This window comes from Leopardus geoffroyi, chromosome C1 (assembly GCF_018350155.1).
Source record: "Leopardus geoffroyi isolate Oge1 chromosome C1, O.geoffroyi_Oge1_pat1.0, whole genome shotgun sequence".
NCBI classification, from domain to species: Eukaryota; Metazoa; Chordata; class Mammalia; order Carnivora; family Felidae; genus Leopardus; species Leopardus geoffroyi.
The window spans coordinates 33728485-33755389 of NC_059328.1; the positions used below are offsets into that span (position 1 = coordinate 33728485).

At 44.5% G+C, this 26905-nt stretch overlaps 2 protein-coding genes and 1 long non-coding RNA gene across 3 annotated transcripts; 1 reads left to right on the forward strand and 2 right to left on the reverse strand.

The window, feature by feature from the left end:
- Positions 1-5023: 5023 nt before the first annotated feature.
- LOC123597723 lies at positions 5024-26116 on the reverse strand. Its single transcript, XR_006712231.1, has 3 exons — positions 25249-26116; positions 8997-9083; positions 5024-5395 (listed from the first exon to the last, which is right to left on the reverse strand). It is a non-coding gene; the product is annotated as an uncharacterized LOC123597723 (long non-coding RNA).
- LOC123597720 (olfactory receptor 2A12-like) lies at positions 11124-12989 on the forward strand. Its single transcript, XM_045476944.1, has one exon. The coding sequence runs from the start codon at positions 11813-11815 to the stop codon at positions 12758-12760; it is 948 nt and encodes a 315-aa protein (XP_045332900.1). The 5' UTR covers positions 11124-11812; the 3' UTR covers positions 12761-12989.
- LOC123597721 (putative olfactory receptor 2B3) lies at positions 18569-20353 on the reverse strand. Its single transcript, XM_045476945.1, has one exon. The coding sequence runs from the start codon at positions 19646-19648 to the stop codon at positions 18701-18703; it is 948 nt and encodes a 315-aa protein (XP_045332901.1). The 5' UTR covers positions 19649-20353; the 3' UTR covers positions 18569-18700.
- Positions 26117-26905: the final 789 nt, after the last annotated feature.

Here is a 26905-nt window from a genome sequence, read left to right on the forward strand (position 1 = left end):
TTGCAATTACGAACCAGCACCAATACATTACTATTAACTGAAGTCCATACTTTATTTAGATTTCCTTAGGGTTCTTTCCCCCTCCAAATGCCCCTTTCTTTCCCAACATCATTCAAGATATCACACACTTTGAGTTGTCGTGTCTCTCGGGCTCCTCTAAATCATAATTTACAGAACACAGGTGGGTGGGGGCAGCACCCTATAATCACCCTTTGATCACCCGGGCTAGGTCAGATCAGTCTCTTCCCAGGTTTTGCCTCTAAATAAGTCATGAAAGGAATTCATTTTCACAGTTTTGTTGTTTTTAGAATGAAGGAAGAGGGACTTCAGACTTCTATATTTATGATTTTTGTGCTTATGTTCATTTGTGGGGTTAGTCAATGATTTTCTCTTCTTGCGTTGCCGGCATTTAGTTTTGCTGTCAAGAGTAAATTCGCTTCATAAAATGAATTGGGTAAGTCTCCCTCTCTCCACTCTTTGAAACAGAGTGACAGAGATTCTGTCCTTGAAGTTTTGTCTAAACTGCCTGACTCGATGACTGTCTTGGGGGAACAGTGGTAAGGGCATAGAAGATAATCTGAGAATGGGTTAAGTAGGTGACGGGGATTAAAAAGCCTATAGTTTTGAGTGAAGCCCAGGACAAGATGAGGTTCTGCAGCAGGTCCAGGCTGCCATGCAAGCTGCTCTGCCATTTGAACCATATGGTTCAGCAGATCTAATGGTGCCCGAAGGGTCAGTAGTAGATAGAGATGTTGTTTGGAGCCTTAGGCCATGAAAGGTGAATCACAACACAGACCCGTAGGATTTTGGAGCAAAGCCTTGCTATCCTCTGAAGATAACTACTCTCCTTTTGAGAAGCAGCTATTGACTTGCTGTTGGGCCCTAGTAGAAACTGAGCACTTGATCATGAGTCACCAAATCACCATGTGGCCTAAATTCCCATTGTAAACTTGATGTTGTCTGACTTACCAAGTTAAAAGTTGTCATGTACAGTAACAGTACATCATCAAACAGAAGTGAAATGAAATGTATGCAGTTGGACTCTAGCAGTCCCTGAAGGTGCAAGCCGTTTGCACTAGGAAGTGGCCCAAATGCCTATGGTCTCACGGAGGTTCCCTGTGATTAATTGATAAGGAAGAGAACAGCCAAGCCCAGTTTACAGATGGGTCTGCATGATACACAGACACCACCTGAAAGTGGACAGCTGTACTACTCTAGCTCTTTTCTGGGACATCCCTGAAGGCCTGTGGTGGAAAGAAATACTCCTAGGGGGGCAGAACATCAACAAGGCACTTCATTGTTCGTTTCATCTGGAAGGGAAAACAGCCAGAGGTAAGAATCTATATAAATAAATGGACTGTAACCAGTGGGTTGGCTAGGTGGCCAGGGACTTGGAAGACAGTTGGGGAAGTTATAAAGATAGTCCTCTTTCAAGTAACACAGAATATGATGATATTTGTGTCCTGTGTGAATGCTCACCAAAGGGTGCCTTCAGCAGAAGTGGATTTCAATAGTACAGTGGATGGAATGTGGATACCTGTCAGCCTCTTTCCCCAACCACCACTAGCATTGCCCAATGGGCTGATGAACAAAATGCCCGTGGTGGCAGGGATGGAGGATATGCCTGGGCTTAGCAACTTGGACTTTGACTCACCAAGGCCAGTCTGGCTGCAAATCAGGCTTGAAGTATTTTTTTCTTCCCTTCTCGCTAAAGAGTTGGTTGTTAAACTATTAACATCCTACCACTTGTTAACACCTAGACTTTCAGTTCGTGGCTGTAGGACATTTCTCATATTACTAAATCTCTGTGACTCAGTTTCCTCATCTGCAAAATCATGACGATAACACTATCTATTTCACAGGGATGTTTTGACTATTAAGAGTGTTATTATAAGGAAAGCATTTAGAAGAATACCAGGCACACAGGAAACAACCACCTAATAAGGCTTTGCTGTTATTACTATCATTACCATCATCATTATTATTATGTTTGTTATTACTGTTATTGCTATCCCTTTTGCTTGTCTGTGTGTCTGTGTATCCTTTCATTGGCTCACACAAGATTTATAGCCTTGGGGGATACAAACACCCCAGGATTCAAGATGTGAAGGGATGCGTGGTTGGGTCCCTGTGGGTGACTCATTATTGCTGGTCAGATGGACAGCTCCTTCTTCAACTTCCCAAAGAACAATGGAATGGGCCCATGGCCAAGAGGCAGGACGTCTGGGTTCTAGTCTCCTCCGCTTAGTCATATGGGCCTCTGAATTTCCTTTTCTGGGCTTAGTTTTCCTGGCTGTAAAAGAGTAGTGGGGAGCTGGACATGCTGACCTTGAAGGCCAAATCTGACTCAGCAGTGAAGTGACCAAAACCACTATCAAAGACTCCCTCAGGACCTGGCCCATGACAAGTGCTCAGCAAGTGTCTATCACCATTGTTGTCATCATCTGTAAAAAGGGGACCATAACGCCTCCCTCACAGGATTGCTAGGAGGACCTGGTGAAAAAAATACATGTGAAAGTGCTCAGTAAACTGTAAAGTGCTGTGAGCCTGTCCCAAAGCACCATTAAGATAATCTTGATCATTAGAATCATCACCACCTCCTGCTATCCCTTCAGCTCCTCCCCTAGACACAAACCCAGAAAACTTTCTGGAGCACCTGTCTTAGCAAATGAGAGCCAATTCCCACAGGGTCCCTCCCAGAGGTCTTCTCCACCTGAGGCCAATTAGACAGCCCATGGGGTTAGCACTGCATGCCCTGCCTTGCCCTTCTCCAGAGCCCACCCCCTGCTCCTTGAGGCCTGTGGGCCCCTGGGTCCAGAATCAAGCATCCAGACTACAGCCTTCCCTCTCGTGTCAACCCCCAGTTGGTCCCACCCCCACTGGTGGCCACAATCAGCTCTCAGGGCAGTAGACAGGATTTCAGTTAGAGGTCAGGTATAGACCTTAATTTGGACTGGAGTGCTGAAGCATGTGATACTATGGACACAGACCCAGCCCAGGAGGGTTTCCATGCTGGCTGCCCCATTGTCTAATTGCTTGGTCTTAGCCAAATCCCTCAGCGTTTCTGGGCCACATTTCATTTTCTGGGACATGGAGGGTAGGACCATGCTTGGCAGTTTTTAAGTAATTCTTCATTTGAAATATCAGTTTCATCCTGTCTATAATCCTAGGTTGCTTCTGACCTTGGGCAAGTTACTACACCTCCCTGGGCCTCAGTTTCCCCATCCATCCAATGGGGAGATAGGCCCTCACATGGATACCTATTCACAGCTGAAGTGAGGGTACATGACAAGGACAAGGAGAGTCAAGGCCTTGGCTCAGGGCAAGGGGCACGTACCTTTTGTGTCATGGTTCTGAGGAAGAGAATTGACGAGGTACATTTTTATTGTCCTGAGTTCTGGGCCCAAACTCTCGATTCCCCTGAATCTTTCAGCCCATCGGGCTGGGCTGGAGGAAGTGGGGGGGATGTGGTTGGGTACAGGAGAAGACTCCCAGGGCAGTCCTCTGAGCCTGACACAGGGCTCAAACTCACAAACTGTGAGATCACGACCTGAGCCAAAACCAGAAGTCAGATGCTCAATCAACTGAGCCACCCAGACACCACATCCCTTTTTTTTTTCATTTTGTAAGTTGATCCACCCCCCCAAAATTATTGAGATATAGTTGACATATAACATTATGTAAGTTTAAGGTATATAGATGTGATGATTTGATACAGGTATATATTGTGAAATGTATATTGCAATTAAGTTAACAAATCCTCGCCTAATTACCATTTTGTTGTTGCTGTGAGAACATTACAGATCTACCCTCATAGCAGCTTTCAAGCATATGATACAGTAGGGCTAACTATAGTCACAGGCTATGCTTTAGATCCCTGGAACTTACGCATTTTATAACTGGAAATTTATACCCTTGATCAGCATTTCTCCATTCTCCCCAACCCTCAGGCCCTAGCAACCATTCTTGGTTCTGAGTTCAGTGTTTTAATTTTTTTTTTAATGTTTATTTACTTTTGAGAGAGAGAGAGACAGAGACAGAGACAGAGCACGAGCGGGGGAGGGGCAGAGAGAGAGGGAGACAGAATCTGAAGCAGGCTCCTGGCTCTGAGCTATTAGCACAGAGCCCGACGCAGGGCTTGAGCTCACTAATCATGAGATCATGACCTGAGCTGAAGTCGGACGCTCAACCAACTGAGCCACCCAGGCGCCCCTGAGTTCAGTGTTTTTAGATTCCACAAATGAGGAAGAGCATACAGTATTTGTCTTTGATTTATTTCAGTTAGCATAATAACCTCAAGGTCTGTTGCCCTTTGTTTTAGTGTAATTTACTTAATTGTTGTTTACATAGAATGACTTTAATAATGATCTTGTTTAACAACCAGTTTATGGCACTTCTGAAAATTCAAGTTGGTTCTGTAGCCCGGGGCTGACAGGTGGGGGTCTCCAAGCTCAACTGCCCCATTCTGAATAGCTGGGGAATAGGAGGCCTCGACAGGAGGCAGGTGTGAGAACTCAAAGTCATGGAGGCATGGCCAGGACTTGTGCCTGGGTTTTCAACACATTATCTCATTTAATTCTCCCAGCCATCACAGAAGGTTGGGGATAGTAAGAAGTTATTATGATTTTACAGAGGAAAAGGCTGAGGCAGAATAATAGCAAGTTTAAGAGGATAGGCACTAGAACTTAATAGATCCTGCTGTGAGTTCTGGTTCTGCACTTAGAGGATGTGCGCTTTTGGGCAAGTTCCTTACTCTGCTGGACTTCAACTTCCTTATATGTATTATGGAGCTGCTCCACTTACTTTCCAGATAGTGTTTGCCAGTATCTGAGAGTGTAGCTGAGTCTGAGGAAGAGCTGATGGTTGGGGGGAGACTTGGGATCATAGCTCCCCCCACCCTGCCCCTCCCAAGAAAACCTGAAGCACCCTGGGTGCTCCTAACCCCAAGAAGGCTCAGTTCAGGGACATACAGTAGAGCAAGCTCCAGAGATGCCACACAGGAGGGAATGTGTCACCTCCCTGCCAGGTGTGACTAGAGGAAGGGGGAGGTTAGGAAGTAGACATAGGGATGGGATTGACCTTTATTAAGTGCTTCTTCTGTGCAAGACCTGATATAGGGTAGGGGCTTCATGGTCAACTCTTAATTATCATCAGAGAGGCTGAGTAACTTGTCCAAGGCGTTGGACTGGTGGGGGGTGGGGGAGGATTGTGATTTGCCCAAAGCGGCTCAGTAAGCAACAGAGATATGACTGAAACATGGTCTAATTGACAAGTTAGGGGAACAGGGGTTTGGGAATAAGAGGGGAATCAGAGTGAGGCCTTCAGTTCTTGGCATTTCTTCAAGGTGACTGGGTGCAATCCCTTCTCCCCTAGGCTGTTCATATCCTCCAGAAGGCTAGAAAAAGAAATAGGCAGATCACTACCTTTCCCCAACCTGGGTGTTGTTTGCTGCTGCTCTGTTCCCAAAGGCCTCTTCCTTATAGGGTTCTTGTTAACACCATTCAGGGAATACCATCTTGGCATCCTCACCAGGGACAGGGTGGAGGCAGGAGGCAGAGGGATGGTCCTTCTCCGCTTCTCCTAGGGAAAGCCTGGTGAGGAGGCAGACCTATAAAGCTTCAGCATCTTGGTCCACTGATGGGAGCCTGGGATGGCCAAGGCTCCTTTTGTCTGTGCTCCAAGACGAGACAGGCAAGGCCTTCAGCCCTGGCCGGATGCAGTGAGCTGCACAATGGAGACAAGGCAGGGGGTTCAGCTTCCAGCCTCTCAGAAACCTAGCGCCTTTCTGGAGACTGGGTTGCCTGGAATCCTGGTACACTGGACTCAACCGCCCAGGGGGCTTCCTGTTCAGTCTCTTTTCCTCAAGATCAAGTGACAGCCTTTTTGTGACTTGTCTCAGGGGATACCAGAGGGGTGAGATGGTCGCTGGGCTTGGGGCTGTGGGCAGGATGCGGGCATCTGTAGGGGCTGGAGGTCAGAAGTAGCCAGGTCACCTAGCCCCTAGGTCCTCTCTGTACCTGCCCCCCAACATACCCCCAGAACCATTTCCTCATTTGCTGGTGTTGTTTCCTCACCACTTCATACCTCATTTCTCTTCCATTCCTTCCTTCTTCCTACACCCCCTTCTTTCTTTCACTTACTCATTTGATAAATATTTGTTCATTGTTCTCCTGTGTCAGGCCATGTTCTAGGGGCTAGAAAAAGTGCAATGAGGAATATAATTTCCTGAGCCCGAAGATCTTCAAGTCTGGCTGAGAGACACAACTGTGAAAGGACAATGATGGTTATCTTGGGAGAAGCCTTCAAGAATGGCAGGGCTTTCCGTGATTACCAGGACCCACCCCCATGCTCTCCCCAGGTTTGGGTATTGCCTATTAAGACAGAGTCTGCTGGGCTGACAGAATTTTAGAAGACTTTAACTAAATGATGCTCCCATCCCATGGAAACCAAGTGTTTCTTCTCTCTACAAAGATTTACTAAATTCTAGAGTGGTAATACTTTCCAAAATCCTCTTCCATTGATTCCCTCTGCTTCCCACTCAGTCCTATGGCTCCTCATACCCAGATGATGGCATAGATGGAGGGAGCTTTATCATGAGAGAGAGTTCATGGCTGCAACTTTAGCCCTTTGCCCTCGGAAGATTTTGATCTGGTCCTGTCTGGTGGCTGGCTGTACCTCATCAGCCACGATTCCATAGTAGCTCATGCCAAACCTCAAGATCAAATCGATGTGTAGATGGGAAAGTTTGTTCTTCACCCTTCCCACTTAGGGCCTGTTTGCTGGAAGTGGTGAAGTTAATAATTAAGAGTTGGCTCTGAAGCCACATCACCTCCATTCAAACCCCAGGTCCACTGCACAAACCAAGTTATCTGGATTGAATCATTTACTCTCTCTGTGCCTTTATTTTTTCCTCTGTAAAATAGAGGTCATTGTACTTACCTCAGTGATTTGTTGTGAGGACAAGTTAGTGTAAGAATTCCTAGCACACAGAAATTATTAATTAAATATTATATATTATTGTTATTGAAAGGGACCTTATAAATTCTCCCACATATCCACACTTTATTACAGATATTCCAATTCGGTTAGTGGGAATTAAGTTAACAGGAGAGGGAGAAAGATTTCCTCAAACTGCGTATCAGAACCCCCTAGAATTGCTAGGATGATAACTCGTTGGTAAGCATAGGGGCCTGGGAGAAATAGAGGCAGCTTCTAATCGAGGTTTTGGAGTGGGAGATGGTGGTGCGGGTCAGGGGAAGCTTCCTGGTGGGATGACATCTGAGCTGAGTCCTAATGCAGGAATAGGCGTTGGACATGCTACAGAGAGTGTGTGGGCAGCAGGGATGCAGCTGGGGTGTTCCTCCATGCTGAAGACCTTGGAGAAGGCATGAAAGTGTGACGGAGGTAGACACATACAGGAAATTGGGCATACCTGTATGGAGCCTATGCTAGTATGGAAGGCGATGGCATGGGGAGAGGGTTGGGTGCTGAGGCTAAAGAAGTCTGCAAGGGGGCAGATGTTCAGGAAGGGCACTGTGCATCTGTCCAAAGTGATGGGGCATGGGGAACCCTTAAAGGATTTTCAGGAGGGGAAAGACAGTGCTTCCTATTATATTTATTTTGAAATTGATTTCTGGCCAATTTTATGGTAATCAGAGAATATACTTGAAATGACTTCCATCCTTTGAATTTTTGGAGCTTACATTTATGGTGCAGCATATGGTCAATTTTGATGAATGTTTCATGAAGCTACATGTTTCTTTTGGTTAGTATTTGCATGGTATATATATTTTTTTCATTTTTTCTTCCTAGTGCATCTGTGTCCTTGTATTAAGATGTGCTTCTCTCCTCCATCCCAGCCTTATTGACATATAATTGACCTAACATTGTGTAAGTTTAAGGTGTACGATTCATTGATTTGATCATTGAAATATTGTAAAATGATTAAGGTACATTTCTTGTAAGCAACATGTAGGGTTTTTTTTTAAACTCAGTTTGAAAACATGACTTTTATTAAAATATGTAGTCCTTTTGCATTTAACATAACTACTGAAATATTTAAGTTCATATTTACCCTCTTTCCACTTCTTACCTTTTTAAAAAAAAAAAAAGATTTTATTTTTAAGTAATCTTCACACCCAATATGGAGCTTGAACCCACAGCCCCAAGATCAAGACTTTCTCCACCACCTGAGCCAGCCAGGGGCCCCTCTACTTATTTTGTATTTGGCCCACCTGTTTTCTGTTTGATTTTTCCCTCTCTCAAAAAAGCATTATTTTGGATTAGTAAACAATTTTTATTAGTCCATTTTCTACTACTTTAGGTAATGCATGATTTATTCTTTTAATGATTTCCATAGATACCACAACATGAATCTTGACTTATCAAAGTCTAACAGAAATGATTAGTTTTACCAATTTTCCAATTATGTTAAATATTTAGAACTCTGACTTTCTTTACCCATTTCTTTACTTACTCTATTTCTTATGTTATTGGTGTCATGATCTTTTTTTAAAACAATCATTTTATTTTATTAATTAACTTGAGAGAGAGTGTGTGTGTGTGAGTGGGGGAGGGGGCAGAGAGAGACAGAGAGAGAGAGAGAGAGAGAGAGAGCAAATCTTCAGCAAGCTCCACTCAGCACAGAGCTGGAGCCGGGGCTCAATCCCACGATCCTGGGATTATGACCTGAGCAGAAATCAAAAGTTGGATGCTCAACACACTGAACCACCCGGGCGCCCCATTGTGAAATTTAAAAGGAATTAAAGACAAAGATCGTGACAGGGGTACCCGGGTGGTGGGATTGGGCCCCGAGTCCAGCTCCATGCTGATGACAGCTCAGAGCCTGCTTGGGATTCTCTCTCCCCTTCTCTCTTTCCCCTCCCCCACATGTGCTCTCTCTCTCTTTCTCTCTCAAAATAAATAAATAAATATTAACAAAATAAATTCCACCAGACTTTATTATTGTTTTACATTCGTTATTAATTTATACTTACCCATTCCTTGAGGACTTGTCATTCTTTTTTGCATCTTCGTGTTTCTGTCACTGTCTTTCTACCTGAAGAATCTTATGTTTTGTTTGTCTGAAAAAGTTATTTCACATTTAAAATTTTTTAACTTTTTTCTTTTAACAATATTTATTCATGTATTTATGTATTTATTTATTTCTGAGATAGAGAGAGAGAGAGAGAGAATCTTAAGCAGACTCCACACTTGGCATGGAGTACGACACAGGGTTTGTTCTCATGACACTGGGATCATGACCTGAGCTGAAAACAAGAGTCAGATGCTCAACCAACCAAGCTACCCAGGTGCCCCCAATTTTTTATTTTTGAAAAAGTTTTTTGAACTAACTTTAAACTTACAGAAAAACTGAAAGGATACTGTAAAGAAATCCTGTATGGCCCATATCCAGATTTATTAATTTTTAACAATTTGTCATATTGCTGTTATTATAATCTCGAGAACTATTTGAGAATAATTTGCAAATATCATGTTCCTTTAGCCCTTAATACTTCAGTGAATAGTTCCCAAGAATAAAAGAATACTCTCTTATACAGTAGCTGTCAAATTCAGGGAATTTAACATGACGCATTGATCTAATCCAATTTTATCAATTGTCACAATAATGTTATTTATGACATTCCTCCCTTCCAGGATTACTTCTTGCATTAATTGTTATGCTTTTTTTTTTCAGGATCCTTCCTTCTATTATAGATTCTCAGCCTTTCTTTGTCTTTCATGATGTAGATATTTTTGAAGATTAAAAGCTAGTTATTTTATATAATATCCCTCAATTTAAGTTTCTTGGAGGTTTCCTTATGATTAGATTCAGGTTTTGCATTTTGGGCTGAAATAGTATATAGATGCTATATTGTTAGGATTTCAAATATGGAGACACATTGTGTCTACCTGTTCCTTTTTAAAAAAAATTTTTTTTTAACGTGTATTCAGTTTTGAGAGACAGAGACAGAGTGCGAGCAGGGGAGGGGCAGACAGAGGGAGACACAAAATCTGGAGCAGGCTCCAGGCTCTGAGCTATCAGCCCAGAGCCCGACACAGGGCTCGAACCCATGAACCTGGAGATCATGACCTGAGCCGAAGTTAGACACTTAACTGACTGAGCCACCAGGAGCCTCTCTACCTGTTCCTTATTGGTGATGTTAATTGTAATTAATCACTCGGTTAAGATATTGTCCAGTTTCTCCACTGATAGCTACTACTTTTTACTTCTGTAGTTAATAAATTCTTTATGGATAGATAGCTTTAACTGTGCAACATTCTATTTCTTATCAAACTCACTTGCCATAGATTTAGCATCTATACCAGTCAGGATGTCATCAGGAGACAGCACACCAGTAATGTGAACAGGGAAAATGTAATACAAAGAATTACTAACTAGTAAAAGGTGAGTAACTACTAAAAAGGATGAAAGACATCCAGAAGTATTAAGTGAAAAAAAAAAAAAAGCAGTTACTACCTCATGGCTCAAGGAGAGTACACATTGAAACACTGAAGGGACTAAGGATTTAGGACATCTCTCTCTCCCTTCCCCTTCTCCTGGCACCCCCACCAGGGTCAAAAAAAAAGGGGGGGGCACCTGGGTGGCTCAGTCGGTTGAGCATCTGACTCTTTTTTTTTTTTTTTTAATTTTTTAGCATTTATTTATTTTTGAGAGACAGAGACAGAGTGTGAGTGGGAGAGGGGCAGAGAGAGAGGAAGACACAGAATCCGAAGCAGGTTCCAGGCTTCAAGCTGTCAGCACAGAGCCTGAGGCGGGGCTGGAACCCACGAACCTGAACCTGGAGATCATGACCTGAGCTGAAGTCAGATGCTTAACTGACTGAGCCACCCAGGCGCCCCAGCATCTGGCTCTTGGTATCGGCTCACGGCTGGTGGGAGCTAGCCCCGCATCAAGCTATGCACTCAAAGCGTGGAGGCTGCTTGGGATTCTCCCTCTCCCTCTCTCTCTGCCCTTTCTCTGCTCTCTCTCTCTCTCTCTCAAAATAAATAAAGTGTTAAAAAAAAAAAGTTAAAAAAAAAGAAAGTTTAAATTCAGACTTTTTCAAAGATAGTGTGGCTACCATAGAAATACACTCAGCTGCTGATGGGCAGAGGCCAGAGTTTGCATAGAAATGACAACTGGGTGGGAAGAGTATGGGCTGAATGTACGACTGTAGCTGGTCCGTTGAGGTAATTTGAAGTGCCTACTACTGGCCCTTCCACGCACCAGCCCACTGGCTCTCAAGCTGAGTGACTGAAGCCCCAACCAAAGTACTTTCCTGGGGTTAGCACATCACAGTGCCCCTCTAGCGCCCTCTATTGACAAAGCCTCACATTGACAGCTGGCAAAAGAAGTTTGCAGAGTGAGGAGAGGCTTGTAGCAGCTCTTCTAGACAAATGGTCTCTAAGGCGGAAAGGAACTTCACCTCTAAAGGTTTGGGAGCTGGAGCTGACATGGCGTAATTGATTGCTGCTAGACATGGATAACCAGTCTGTCTGCCGAAGGATGGGGAGTAAGACAGGGGAGATTGCATATGAGCACTTTACCATTTTTTATTTTGTTAAGGCATTATGTCAGATGCTTCATGTATATTGCCTCGACTCCTCATAAGAACCAAGAGTTGAGTATTATTAGCTACATTATACAGTTGAGGAGATTGAGGCTCAGAGATGTTAAATAACCTGTTCAAGACAGTGGCTGAGTAATGGGGCCAGAATTAAAATCCCTGCCTCCAGAGCTGACATTCTTGCTAGACTACCACACTTTGGGTGACATTTAAATGAGTGGGATTCTCTTATAGGCCCCACCATGTGGACACCTCCAGGACAGAACCAAAGCTGGGTTTCTGAATTTATCCTGCTTGGCTTCTCTGGTGATCCCACGTTCAACAGGGTCCTCTTCATTTCCTTCCTTCTCCTTTACCTGAGCTCAGTCCTGGGCAATGGACTCATCGTCGCCCTGATCTGCCTGGACATACAGCTTCACACACCCATGTACTTCTTCCTCTGCATCCTCTCCCTGCTAGATATGGGCTGTGTCACCACTACCATGCCCCAGATGTTGGTGCATCTCCTCGCTCGCTCTCAGACCATCTCCTTTGCCAGCTGTTGGCTGCAGATGTATGTGTTTGGTGCCTTGGGCCTAACTGAGTGTATTTTCTTCGTAGTCATGGCTTATGACCGATATGTGGCCATCTGCCACCCACTGCGTTATACTGTCATCCTCAGCTGGGGCCTGTGCATACGACTGGCAGCTGGGACCTGGGCCTGTGGTTTCTTCTTCTCTCTGATCCATACTTTCCTCACCATGAGGCTGCCATACTGTGGGCCCAACGTGGTCAACCACTACTTCTGTGAAGGCCCCTCAGTACGAAGCCTGGCTTGCATGGATACTCACCTTATTGAGATGGTAGACCTGGTCATCAGTGTCTTCATGGTTGTTGCCCCACTCTCCCTCATTCTGGCCTCCTACATCCGTATTGGCCAGACCATTATCAAGATCAAGTCTACACAGGGCCGCTGCAAGGCTTTCTCCACCTGTGCTTCCCATGTGACCATGGTCACACTCTTCTATGCCCCAGCCACATACATCTATATGAGGCCCAACTCCAGCTATTCCCTTGAGCAAGACAAGCAGATCTCACTCTTTTATAATGTCTTCACTGCCTTCCTCAACCCTGTGGTCTACAGTCTGAGGAACAAGGACATCAAGGGGGCTTTTCTCAAAGTGATGGGGTGGGGTAGGGTGCCCTGGTGAATTGGGAGACAGGAGAGGCCTGAGGTAGAATGTCCAATGCTAAAGAAAGGCACGGCATTTATAAGGTATGCAAACAACATTGTGCATTGGAACCAATATAGCACTTGGTCAGTGGAACAAATATGGTACGTGAAACCAACATGACAATCTTGATGAACTTGCTACATTGTGGTGCAATGACAAACAGCTCCATAATCTTAGTGGCTTACAACAGCAGAAGTTCATTTATTGCTCATCTTCCATGTCAGTTGTATGTGGACTGTGGCCTTCTGCCATTGGATTCTTGGATTCGATCTAAAAAAGGAGGCTCTATCTGGAATATCCCATTCTTATGACAGAGAGAAAGGCATATAACAACTCTTAAAGTTTCTGCTCAGAAGTGACACAGATCTCTTTGCTGATATCCTATTGGCCAAAGCAAATGATATGGTCAAGCCCAATAGGAAAAGGACAGGAAGTATCTTCTTCCTACAGAAAAGTAACATGTTATATGGCAATGGGTATGGATATATAATTCTTCTATAGTGAGGGTGGCAATAATGGGGGTGATAATATTATCTAACACAATGGCACTGGAATGAATAGAATGCATGTAATCAACATGAAACATGGTAATTGTAGGTAACATGGTACATGGACACGGTAGAAGGCCAAGATGATGTAGACAATCAAAGTGGTACATGTAACCAACGAATATCTGTAGCCAACATTGAAAATTAAGCTAATGGTATATGGAAACAAGGCTGCCCACAGGCTTGACTTGGTGCATGGAATCAATGTAGTTCATGGGTCTGATGTGGTATACTCTGCATTGTGTTGTCGAAGGACAAAGTACCTGACATTAAGTGACTTGGGTTCTAGTCCTAATCTTATAACATGTTTTATGACTTTGGGCAATTCACTTTCTTTCTCTGGATCTTACCTTACTCATCTATAAAATAAGCATGTTAAATGTAATGGTTTCTTTCTTGCTCTTTCTTTCTTTCTTTCTTTCTTTCTTTCTTTCTTTCTTCCTTCCTTCTTTCCTTCCTTCCTTCCTTCCTTCCTTCCTTCTTTCTTTCTTTTAGAAGGACAGAAAAACAGAGCACAAGCAGGGGAGGAGCAGGGAGAGAGGGAGACACAGAATCCCAAGCAGGCTTCAGACTCTGAGCTGTTAGCACAGAGCCTGACACAGGGCTTGGACCCATGAACCACGAGATCATGGCCTGAGCTGAAGTCGGACGCTCAACTCACTGAACCACCCAGGTGCCCCCATATGTAATGGTTTCTAAGACCTCTGTGTCTCTAAAATTTTAGAAGAATGGAAGTTGCTGCCATTTGTAAACTATACATACATAGCAGTGACTCTCATTCTTTCAAGGAATCTAAATGACATATGAAGCTAAGAATCCTGGCAAAGGGCCTCAGAGTTAGCATGAACATCCAACTTCCTTTCAGGTTTCATTGGTGGCTCAGAGGCCTCAGGGATGAGTTGATTCAGTTCCAGTATTTCGTGAGCATCCATTATAGTCCAGCCATGTCAGGCCTTGGGGAAACCAAGACAGGTATATGGAGAGATTTACAGTCATGTAATTACAATGCTTCTGGAACAACCCAAGAAGATGCCACAGTAACTCTGAAGGACCAAAGACTTCACAAGAGTGAGGTTCTCTCAATGGGTGCCAGACACAGAGGACCAGACTATACCTCACCCCACTCCTATCCACCACTGCATACCTCACCACTTTGTAAGCTCTCCAGAACTTGGAGTCAGGGAGAGAGGGATGGAAACCCCAAGAAGATTAGTATTATTTCTCCCACCACTGGGATGATAGCTCAAAATGGAAACTAAACTCAGTTACTGAGAAATGAAGGTGTAGTTATCTCAGGAAACAAGTAGCATTCTGTGATAGAGAAAAATGGAGGAGGAAAGCCTGCTTCCCAGGGCCTTACTTGGGAAGGAATTAAGGTTTAGCTGATACCTGAGGATGAGAAGAGTCACCTGTGCAAAGAGCCAGGAAAAGGCATTTCAGGCAAAGGGATGCCAGGTACAAAAGTCCCAGGTCAGGAAAGGACTTTGTATTTTCTGCAGAGCTGGAAGAAGGCCCATGTAATCACAATAAAGTGAGCAGAAGAGGCAGAGATGACATTGAGAAGTAGGCAGAGGACGGTCCTAATGAGCCCTGTAGATAGTGTTTACTTTTTTGCTCAGTGCAGTGGGAATGCTTGGATTCTTACTGGGGAGCAGTGCAGGTTTAGGGATGATGAGCTCCAGTGTGAGTGTGGCTTGAGGTGACCAGAAAGGAGATGGGATAAAAGGTCATCAGGATGAGAATGTCTGAGAACTCACAGGCCAAGAGTGAGAACAAAGAACTCCCTTTTAGAGGGGTACAGAGGGTGTGGCATCCCTAGGGAGAATTCCAGGTTGAGGATCCTGGGAGGGGTGGTTGCTGAATATGGGACTAAGATGACAAAGAGAGGGAGAACTGGGGAAAGGGAGAAGTAGGGACTTGGGCAAGTGGGGAGATGAACAGAGTCTGGGAATAATAAATGACTAGAGAGTTCTTGGCTTCTGAGGTGATAGAGATTTCGTTTCTAGTACTTAAGTGTGGAGTTGGGTGCTAGTATGGTCCTAAAGCATTTACTCAGAGGTGAAACAGGGCATTTGGGTGGGTGGGTACAGCTACAACAATAGGCTCCAGTACCTGGTATGACAAAGTTCCAGGCAGAGGGATTCAGGTAGAAAGTGAAGGGTCCTATGAATTATTAAGGTATTCCTTCCCCCATCTGGGGAAGAAGTAAGGAGTTATGTGGTTGGTGGAGAGGACTTGCTAACTGATGAGAGGTTCTTCTGGCCTTGTGGGGAAGCAGGCTGCCTCAATAATGGAGGAGAAGTCTTCCTGGCTGTTGGAGTTCCTTCTAGAAGGTGGGAAGTCCACCTAGTGGCTCTTCTACAACTAGATAGTCAGGGGCCAGGGTAATGGAGAGATGAGTCTTGTGGCTAAAGTGTGATAAGGTTTCATTAGTTTCTCTACTAGGACAGATTGCTACCATTCATAATTCAGGGTGATAGTAGATTTTATCTTAACAATGATGAACAACCTGTATTTTTAAGCATCAAGGCTGAGGGATGGGGTGGAGGAAAGGTGGGGACACAGTATTTTCAGAAGAATAGCTTGTGAGACATAATGAGGGTTTGGGTTGAAGAGCACTTAGTGGGGGAGACCTGGGCATGGCTTGTGAAGGTGATTATAGTGGATGGTGGCAGTGAATGGGGAGATGCCAAAAGATGTGACAAGGAAAGAAGCAAGAACATTTAATGGCTTGGGTGTGTTGGTAAAACAGAGAAATCAAGGAAGCTAGCAAGGTTTTAAGCCAGCTTTACCACTGTCTCTGCTTCCCTACAGTTTATTGATGGGAGCCAGCTGATTGCCAACTGTCATTCCCAAATCCGTGGCACTGCAGGAAGAAGTCATGGCCCTTGTCCTGCTGGAATTTGTGGTCTACAAACCAGCACAGTTCATAGGAGGCATATACGTACTTAGGGGTGGGGTTAGAAATTACTGTTGTTCAATAATTTCTCTGTTAACTTGAGTCTCAATGGGGTGGTTTTTGTGGTTTTTACTCCCTTTCCTGCTAAGTTTCCTAGAATTTTCTCTAGAGGCAACACTCTCGGATGGGCTTTTGCCTAATCACCTGGAATATTTCCCACCCTGAGCTCTAAATTTCCCGTATCCCCCTTTCTTCCAGAACTCTACCCAGTTCTCTTTAATCCTTAATCCTACAACACTGTTCTCTGGCCTAATCGAACCTCATTATCAAGCCGTCTCTTCCCATTGTACCAGTTATTATCTAGGCGGAAAGCCTGACCAATGCCCTTCATATCTCTACAATTCATCCTTTGCTCCTGTGATTTGGGGGCTTGATGTGTCCTGTTAATCCTTCTATGTGGTATCTGCCTGCTCTCCCCCAATGCCCAGCATCTCTCCTCAAGCCCCCTTCCTTACTACTTTCCAAAACAGGTTCAGCAAATGTCCTATAAGCGACTGTGAAATGCAAGGCCAAATATTTTCCTTCCAAATTCAAGTTACAATCACCATAACTTCCATTAATACCACAATTACTATTACTTTCTTTGCTGAGTTCAAAGCACCTTCAATGACATCTGTTTGGATTGAATCTGTACCACTTTCATTGGAGTCTTCACTGTTTTATTGAGGACTATTAGTTAATGAAGGTTCAATAACTCTGAGGTTAAAGAGGCATGATATTAATCACAAGGAGGCCTAATAGTTTTAAATTTCCTTTGTGTTTAAAGTGAGAATCTGACAATATTTTTCCATGGCATCATTTCATTGAATGCCTATCACTTGTATCCATTAGGCGATTTAGAATTTCAAATTCAAAGTCAAATTTGAAACAGAAAAGGCTGGGATAGTTCAATGGACTGTGGGAATTCAGAATCATGACAAGGATAAAATGAATGCCAGGAACTGCTGCCTCTTTTCCCCTTTTGTTCCCTGGTGGTAGAAAGAGTGAAGGCAAAATTTGGAGGAGATTTTGTGAAGGTTGTTAGGGGCTCTGTGTGAGAGCTTACCCCTCTGATTCCAGCTTCACTGGAGTGTTGCTTACCTTTCTTGGCACTGAGGTATTGTCTGCCTTTTTTTTGTATGATAGCCACTGTGTGGTCAGTACAATTTCTGAGATTCTGTGGAGCAACTTTTCTGTGCCTCTTCCAAGGTGCTGGGGACTCTAGGGGGCCACAGGTATGGGTGAAGGGGTCTGGCACTGGTAAGAGAAGTCAGCCCTACTCTGATCACTATATCCTGCTATACCTGTCAGTATCTTCTTGAATCAAGTACTCTAGTAACACATTATTACTCAGTTTAGATTTGAACAAATGTTTATTTAAAAAGCTCTATCATGTGAGAATATCAGTGAAAGTATCTGAGGAGTTCTGGCTGTTTGTAATCAGGGCCTCTTCATTTGGTACCTTGAAAGGGTGTCATAATTTTTCTACAGTTTTGCCAGTTCAGAGTTCATAGGTTTCTTGGTGACAGACTCAAATTCACTAAATCCACACTAGAATGAGGTATAAACAAATGCCAACTTCTTCATTTATAATATTAGCTATCCCTTTCCAGAGAGCAGAATGGCCCCTCTTTTGAAGCTGAAATGATCTCAATAGTTTGCTTGGTAATGGTGGTATTAGGAAAAAGAAGTAGAGCATGACAAGAAGAATGGCAGTGTTTATGTAAAGCATGCAATGCATCAAGCACTGTTTTGAGAACTTTACCTACATTAACTTCTCGCAACAATCCTACAAGGCGATGGTTTGCTGCAAAGTATGAACTCTGCCCCAGTATGGTATGGTTTGGGTGATGTTTCATCTGTATATCAAGAGACCCTCAAAATATCTCTTCACCACAGCAGGGGCTCGCTCTGTACCCTGGGACCCACACTCCCATGAAAGTGCTGGATAAACAATGACCAATTCCTGAGTCCTATTTCTAAGGTCACTTTTCCTTTCTCTTGAGGCTATGTTTCTTTAGATCTGTTCGTACTCCTGATTGAGATAAAATAAAGTCACTCATATGGGTCCTGTTAGTCTTTGTGTCCTGGCCATCCTGAGTTGATTTCATAGGCTCAATCTTCATGAACTCATTCATTCAATCATCAAATGTTAATGATACTTTGTGCCAGACCCTTTGCTGAGCCCTGGGAAACACATAAATCAGACATAGGTCCTGACTTGGCACCCTATCTACAGTTGGGTCTCTTGATGTTTGAGGATAGCTCACCTGCTCGAACCATCAACAGCTCCCACCCAGGCACCAACCTTACATATTATCTCCCATAACTCTCAGTCAGTGATTCATGCCTATCCATAGGGTGATGGGAGGGAATAGGGTGGAACATGTGGTTTCAGGTCTGGTTGTAGCCTTCTGTGCTCCAATGGCCTCACTCAGAGGCCTTGCTTGAACCTGTTAACTTGAGGAAAGCCCTCTTCACATCTTTGTTTCTAAGGCTATAGATGATGGGATTGAGAAAGGCAGAGATAATATTGTAGAACAGAGCCAGTTTCTTGTCCCGCTCTGGGGAGGCATTGGCCCCGGGGTTCATGTACATAAACATGGCAGGTCCACAGAACATGGTGACCACAGTGATGTGGGAGGCACAGGTGGAGAAGGCCTTGAGTCGACTCTGAGCTGAGCGGATCTTCAAGATTGTGGCAAAGATGCGGACATAAGAGGCCAGAATGAAGGAGAGGGGTACCAGGAGAAGGATGAAGCCCAGGATAAAATCTACTTGGTCATTTAGGGATGTGTCTGCACAGGCCAGCTTCAGAACAGCAGGGACCTCACAGAAGAAGTGATTGATCTCATTGGGGCCACAGTAGGGCAGGCGCATTGTGAAGACAGTGTAGACTAGGGAACAGCTGATACCCCACAGTCCACAAAAGATGGCCATTGCCCCACACAGCCATGGGGTCATGATAACCTTGTATCTGAGTGGATAACAGATGGCCACATATCTATCATAGGCCATAACAGAGAACAGCCAGCCCTCGGTGATGCCCAACACCAGAAAGATGTACATCTGGGCCACACACCCAACATAGGAGATAGTTTTCTTCTGGCAGATGAGATGCACCAACATCTGGGGCACAGTAGTGGTGACATAGCTCATGTCCAGAATGGAGAGGACACTGAGGAAGAAGTACATGGGTGTGTGGAGGCGGGAGTCCAAGTGAATCAAGGTGACAATGAGTCCATTGCCCACAAGTGTAGAGAGGTAGAGAAAGAGGAAGATGTTGAAGAGGATTGTATTAATTTGGGAATCCCTGGAGAAGCCCAGAAGGATGAATTCAGACACAGAGCTGTGGTTGTCCCAGGGAAAGTTCTGCATTCTCCTTCAGCTGCAGAAAGAGAAATGAACTGACTAGTGGCCCAGCTTAGGATGCACATTCAGGTACAATGACCATTCAGTTGCTAGCAGCTGGTGTTTATTTGGATACTATTTGGGACTAATAGAAGTTCAAACACTGAGGTCTAGTCAGAGTAAGGCCAAATTTAGGGAGAGGAGGGAAACCTTCATGGAATTTTCTGTTTCTCAGGCCCAAATCTTTTTTCAAGACCACCAGGGTCTCATTTTATTCTATCAGCCCCAGCAAGGCCACCTGTTTTCTTGTCTTTCAGGAGCTACAATCACATAATGCATTGCTTGGGGGCTCTTCTCCCCTAGTCCTGGCTATAGAGTGGGGTAATGATCTGAAGCTCTCCCATCCCTCTCCTTGAAAAACAAACAGTCAGAACCCTTTCCTTTGTTGCTTTAACCTTCTGATCGTTACAGTATAGAGGAGGTGAGTCAGAAATGTGAGAAAGATATATGACTCCAGAAACATTAAAATGTTTAGAAAAATTTTACTCAGGTCTGTGTTTCTTGAATCTTTTGGGCCTCTGGAAGCTTCCTCACATCCAATTTTATTTTAGACAAAGTTTTTCACCACTCTGCTTCATCCTGGCCTTACCCACAAATGAAGGGAAGGGTCTTCCTGCTTCACCCTAAAACTATAATAGAGGTAGAATAATAGCTATCTTTTTTTGCTTAAAGGCAGCTTTGGCATCTCTTAATCCCTCCAACCTGGTAGGAATACCCTCCCAATGGTAATATATCCCTTGGAGTCCTTTCCTTTTTGCAGCTGAGATTTATGACAGGAGGGGAGACCCATTTAAAGGCTGCATGAATTTAGTTTATATCTTAAAAACTAGGGCTGATTCCTTGTTTGTGATGCCATAGGAGGTGGTGTGTTCTAGTGGAGCATGGGATTTGGAATCAGAAGACTAGACTTCAAGTTCTTGATGCTTCAACTGTGCTTCTGCTCAAGTAATTTAATCTCCTTGAGCCCCATTTCCTTTTCTGTAAAATCTACATCAAATTTACCAGAAGAGATGTCATGAGAAGTAATACATAATAGGTGTGAAGTGCTTAGCTCTGTGATTAGCACATAGCAGGAGCTCAGTAATGTTAGTTCCCATCAAATCCCCTTCCTCATGGTATCATTCATCAAATGGTCAACAAACACTGATTGAGCACCTACTACCTATCAGGCTCTATTCTAAGAGCTGAAGAGACAAGGACAAATAAGTCCTATTCCTAATTCTCAAGGAGCTTACAGTCTGGTTAGAGAGATAGAAGAGTAGAGGCACAAACCACATCCCAATGTGTTTAGCACTATGATGGAAATATGGCTAGCAGTCAAAGCTCTGTGCTAAGCACCAGGGATACAGTAATAAAAAATCTCTGCCCTCAAAACGCATGCACAGGAAGGAGACAGGTAAACAATAAATGACAGTCAAATGATAAGTGCTGATGGGAGTAAGTACAGAGTGTAACAGGAGCCTGGATAGGCTGTGCTTCCTTAAAGAAGCACCTAGGTAGCCTTTGGGAGCTAGACTTCTCCAAGAAGAGGACACATAATATGAAACTTAAAAGCTGAGCAAAAATTAGCTAAGCAAAGATCCTAAGGAAGAGTTTTGCAAGAAGATGGAGTTGCAGGTGCAAAGGACCATAACTAAGGGAAAGTTTTGTACAACCATGGAGCACAAGACATAAAATCTGAGGGTAGGATAGTCTTCACAGGGCAAGAGGGAAAAGAAAAGGGTATTGTGTACTTTAATAAGGAGCATGGAGTTGATCATTTAGGCCATGACAATTTGGAGATAAGTTTTAAGCAGAAAAGTAATTCATTGAGGCTTAGGTTTTAGAAATGTCACTACTTGGGTGGAAGTTAGAAGAAGGCATTGGAGGAAGACCATTTGAGGGGTATGGGAAAAAGGCAGAAGCAGCATAGCATTATAGGCAATAAAGAAGAGAAGAGATATTAGAGAGAGGTGTGGGAAATTGAATCAACAGAACTTGGTAACCGAGGGGTATATAAGATGAGAAAGAGGGAGGGGACAAAGATGAGCTTGAGGTTTCAGGTTTGGGAACCATTACAAGACAAAACCTGGGTGGAGGTGGAGGAGGGAGAGATGGCGTGAGGCAGGAAATGACTGGAAGGTAATGATTAACTCTGTTACAGACATAGAGCTTGGAACATGAGGCATCCTTGAGGATCTGACTATCAAAGTATAGGTCAGATAGCCTTCAAACTCAGGAAGGATATCTAAGTGGAAGATAAAAATTGGGGAGGTAATCAAGGTACATAATGGATGAGAACTAACCAGGACAGTCTAGAGAAAGAGCAAAGAATCAAAATCTGCAGCCTGGGGCATGAACACAAGAGAGATCAGCAGTAGAAGAGCTGGGGCTTGAGCAAGAGCATCAGGGAGGCAGGGAACTTGGTTCCACCAACCAAGGAAGCTAACATCTCCAAAAGGGCCTATGGTGCCAGACACTACAGAGAGAGCAGGAGGAATAAAACTTTTTTTTTTTTTTTTTTAATTTTTTTTTTTCAACGTTTTTTTATTTATTTTTGGGACAGAGAGAGACAGAGCATGAACGGGGGAGGGGCAGAGAGAGAGGGAGACACAGAATCGGAAGCAGGCTCCAGGCTCTGAGCCATCAGCCCAGAGCCCGACGCGGGGCTCGAACTCACGGACCGCGAGATCGTGACCTGGCTGAAGTCGGACGCTTAACCGACTGCGCCACCCAGGCGCCCCGAGGAATAAAACTTTAAAAATATCATAATGTGGAAATTATTCTTGGCTTGAAAGTGGGAAATTTTGATGAAGTGATGAAAGTAAAAATCAGACACCAGTGGGTTTTGAAGAGTGAACTGGTCTGTAAAGTGGAGTAATGAAGAGATATCTAAGATTGGGATGGACAAAAGGTGGAAAGAGTGTTTTATTTGTGTTGCTGTTTTTTAAATATATATACATGGGGGAGGGGGGAAGCCAAAAGAGAGAGAGAGAGAGAGGTGATATTGCAAGGTCTCTGAGGAGGCAACAGCAACGGGACTAAGTGCCCAAGTCATGATAGGCAGCTTCAGGAAAAGTACAATGGAAGGAAAGGAGATAAGAATGAGTTGTATACAGATCTTTTACTTGTGACCACCAGAAATTTCAAGATCACCTTCCCATGGACCAGTCAGTCTCATGGGTTCTTCCTTCACAGCCTCTCATGTAGATGGTGAGGAAGACAATCTGATCCAGTGGTTGAAAGTAGAATTTCAAGTCTCAAATGGTAGAACAAGAAGCTAATGTCAAGAAAAGAAATGTTATAGCGTAGAGCTAAAATCCTCTGTCCCTTCCTTGGATTCAAAAAGCCAACCACAACAGTTTAGGTGGAGTAGCAGTTCATTGGGCAATAACTAAGGACCGAAAGTGGATCAGTGTAAGTAAACTTTCTAAAAAGTCATCATTGAGGTGACATAATTGAGAAAGGATGCTAACAGATGACACAAGGTGTCATGGAATGTGTCTGGGGTAGCCAGACGTCATGTAGGGCATCTTTTTCAATGGTGGGTCCACATTTTAAAGGGAGTGTGGATATGTTGAAATAGGTTATAAAGAAGGGTCTGGAAACCATATCATATGAGGAAGTGTTGGAGCAATTGGGTATGTTTACCATGTGGAATAAAAGGTGAAGGGCATTCTGGAAGCTGAGGGCCAACTCTCTGAAAGGTTTTCATGTGGAAGACAGATAAGACTTGTCCGGGGTGGTCTTAAGAAGTATAGTTGGGAGTTACACTAGGGAGACAAGATCCAATGTAATACAACCAGCTGACATTAGAGAGGGCAGTCCACAGATAGAATCAACTGTCCTGAAAGGTAGTGAACTTGCTCATCCAGTGAGAGGATCAAACAAAATGTCAAAATGCATTGTGACCAAACTGCTGGTAGAGAAGGAGTGTCTCTGGTCTACTCTATTTGGAAGAGTTGAAGACCTTGACATCCCTCTGGCAGCTCCACCTGGACCTGATATCTGATGCCTGGACTATTGCAGTAGGCTCTCAATAGGCCTCCCATCCCCAGTCCTTGCTACATACTCAGTGACCAGAATATGGTACAGAATTGGAGAAAAGAGGAGTATAGAAGGGAAGAGAAAGAAAGGCCAGGAATAGATTAATGGGGGCTCCAAGCCCACTGTGAGCCTCCTCTCCAGCCACCCCAGGGGGTTTAATGACAGGATATCAGTATCCTGTTTGGAAGCAATCACCTCCCTCTCCTTCCCAAATAAGAGCATTTCAGATCTTCTCAGTTCTAACATCTCCCTCCAGCTCCCACCTTCTATAACTCATCACCCCCAGAGAAGTCAATGAACACAGGAGGACAGAGGTCAGGAAATCGAGCAGATGCCCAGGAGGACCTATGTGGATGGAAAGGAGGCAGGCAGGCATCCAGTGAGACAGGCGGGGACAAGTGAAAAGCATCAAGCAAGGATGCCCAGGGGTGGGACTGCATGGCTCAGGCCCCTGCCTCTGCCCGTTTACTCCTTACCTGTCACTGGGCTCAGTGTGGGATGAGCCAGGGGCTTGTTGGTTCCCTCTTTCATAATCTGCTCATGATCCTCAGGGAAGACAAATCAGGTAGCTTCTTAATGAGCTTCTGTGCCGTGGGATTCTCCAGGCCCCATCACAGCCATCCCAAGCCCTGACCACACTTCACCTCCCCAGACTGTCATTCAAAGCCTACACGCCCAGGTCCCCTGATCCTCCCAGCTCAGCACCCCTCGCTCCCCATGGGCTTCTTCTTACTCTGCCTCGGAGTCCAAGGGGACAGATGTGTGGGTGTCAATTACTGTAAGTGCATTGATTGAGAAGTGCAAGAGGTGAAGGCCAAGCATGCAGACCAGGGAAGGCTTCCATGAGTCATAAAGAATCCACAGGTGTTTGAGGGAAAGGGGAATGGCAGAGAAGAGCTCTGCTCTGCTCTCAGTCCCCAGGACCCTGATCCACTCTCTCCATCATGCCCTGCTGGATCCTGGCCTGTTTTGTGTTCTGACATCCTGTGGTCCCCAAAGACTGTGGCTCCCTGCACCGAAGATAATATACCAACAATTGTGAGATATTTCACAGAACCTGGCTCAGGATGAAACAACTGATAAATATTCCACATGGAAGCGAAGCCCTGAACAGTCGGAAGGCCTGAGATCAAATCCTGGTTTTTCCACTTAGTAATAGTGTAGTATTAGACAAGATAGCAGCTTTCCTGTACCTCAGTTTCCTTACCAGTAAAATGAGGCAATAACAGTATAGGGTAGCTGTGGGAATTAAATATGATTGAGTATGAAACAGATGTAGTAAAATGTGCATATCATTTATGCTTGACATAGCTCCCCAGTATATATCAGATGGTTGATCTGCTTGTCCCACAAACGTATATTTTCATAATGAGACTTAGAGTGATGAGGGACCACAACGTGTCCTTCTCAGCCACCAGGTCTGCTTCTTGCCTGGGACAGGACACACAGCAGGTACCTCCTGACTGTGGTCAGAATCCATCCCCATCATAGATGGGAGAGACAGCCCCTTGGATGACATGAAGCGAGAAGTCTGAACTTACCTTCTTTGATTTGAAATCACCATCGCTGGAGTCAAACACTTGGGCTACTCAGAGATGGTAACGGAGTCATCTTATTTTCAAACTCTGGTTGGTGGCAACTGCCTAGAACACTGGATCGAGGCAGAAACTGAGTAGCCTCAGGCTCATGGAGAGGGACTGCCATGATCGTTCAGTAACACCTGCCATGAGCACTGGAGGGAGGTTAGCAGAACATGTAGGTGTTAATATGGTGTTTCAAAAGTCCCCTTGAAGTTTTCATCATCCCTTCTATTAGCATGTGCAATGCAACTCAGCAAAGTGTGTCCCCTACTTAACACTGCCTGTGTTCATCCAGGGGAACCCTCCACTGGCTTTCATCCTTCTATCTGCAAGCTCCCCCTTTAGCTTTGTTGAAGAGAAAGAAAAAGAAGGCATTGCATTATATGAGACAGAGCAGAGGGAGGGGAAGAAAGCACTAATTTTTTTTTTTTATATTGTCTTAAAGAAAAATCACCTTCTTGTGGCCCACTTCCCTGACAGTTACCACCCATTCATTTCTTTTCTCCCCTCTGGAGGAAGTCTCCTAGGGAGGGTGGTGTGCATTTTCTGTCCTACATTCTCTCCTAAATGCACCGCAGTCAGGTTTCACTGCCATCATGTCTCTATGTCTGTTGGTTTAGCAGCAGCAGCCAAGAGGCCATCTCAGCTTCTAATCAAACAGAACCAAGATTTTCTTCCCTAGTGAAAGGAATTCCCCTTTGAGCACTAGAACTTCCAAACACACCAAACCCAAAGTTGCAGAGATAGAAAGCAGAGATTTCTCTGGAGTGTTAATTCATATATTAGAGAGAGGGACCACTCACATCACACCTGGACCTGTGTGTCCCCTCAGAGGAAGATAATACCACATAATGATTGCTGGTTTAAGTCATAAACTGCACTCTTTATGATGGCATTACAACCTTACAGGATGTTTTCTCCCATGTGGCAAGATAACTGAGACTTCAGTAGGTAATTCCTTCCTCCTGTTAGGCCCAGATATTTCTGGGTGTTTGGGCACAGTGGGTGGCCATTGAGTTCTGTCAGTGTAAGGCCACTGTTATACCTTTTTTTTAATGTTTAATTTTGAGAGAGAGAGAGAGAGGGAGAGGATGGGGTGGGGGGCAGGGAGGCTGAGAGAAAAGGAGGGAGAGAATCCCGCGCTGTCAGCACAGAGCCCCCATGGAGCCTGATGCGGAGCTTGAACCCACAAACTGCGAGATCACGACCTGAGCTGAAATCAAGAGTCGGACGCTTAAGTGACTGAGCCACCCAGGTGCCCCTGTCATACTTTTCTCTGAGGGAAAGTGTGTTTCCTGGTCAGAGATGACACTGCATGGAATACTATGGCAATGGATAAGACACTCTATAAGACCACTGATTGTGGGTTGTCAGACATGCTGCCGGCAGGAAACCTGAATATGAGACTATCCTTGGGATGACATATTGTAGCCTCTTTGTGATGGAAAGGGTCTAATGTAATTTATGTGTCACCAGGTGGCTGGCAGCTACCCCAGGGAATGGTACCACATCAGAGGCTCAGCCTCTCTCTCTGCTGCTGGGGCCTGGCACACAGCAGTGGCAATGGCTGACTCAGCCTTGATGAGGCCGAGTTCACGTGGCTGAGTCCATACATTTC

Excerpts from the sequence above, each read along its gene's own strand:
- LOC123597720 (XM_045476944.1), top strand. The coding sequence starts at position 11,813 with ATGTGGACACCTCCAGGACAGAACCAAAGCTGGGTTTCTGAATTTATC.
- LOC123597721 (XM_045476945.1), bottom strand. The coding sequence starts at position 19,648 with ATGCAGAACTTTCCCTGGGACAACCACAGCTCTGTGTCTGAATTCATC.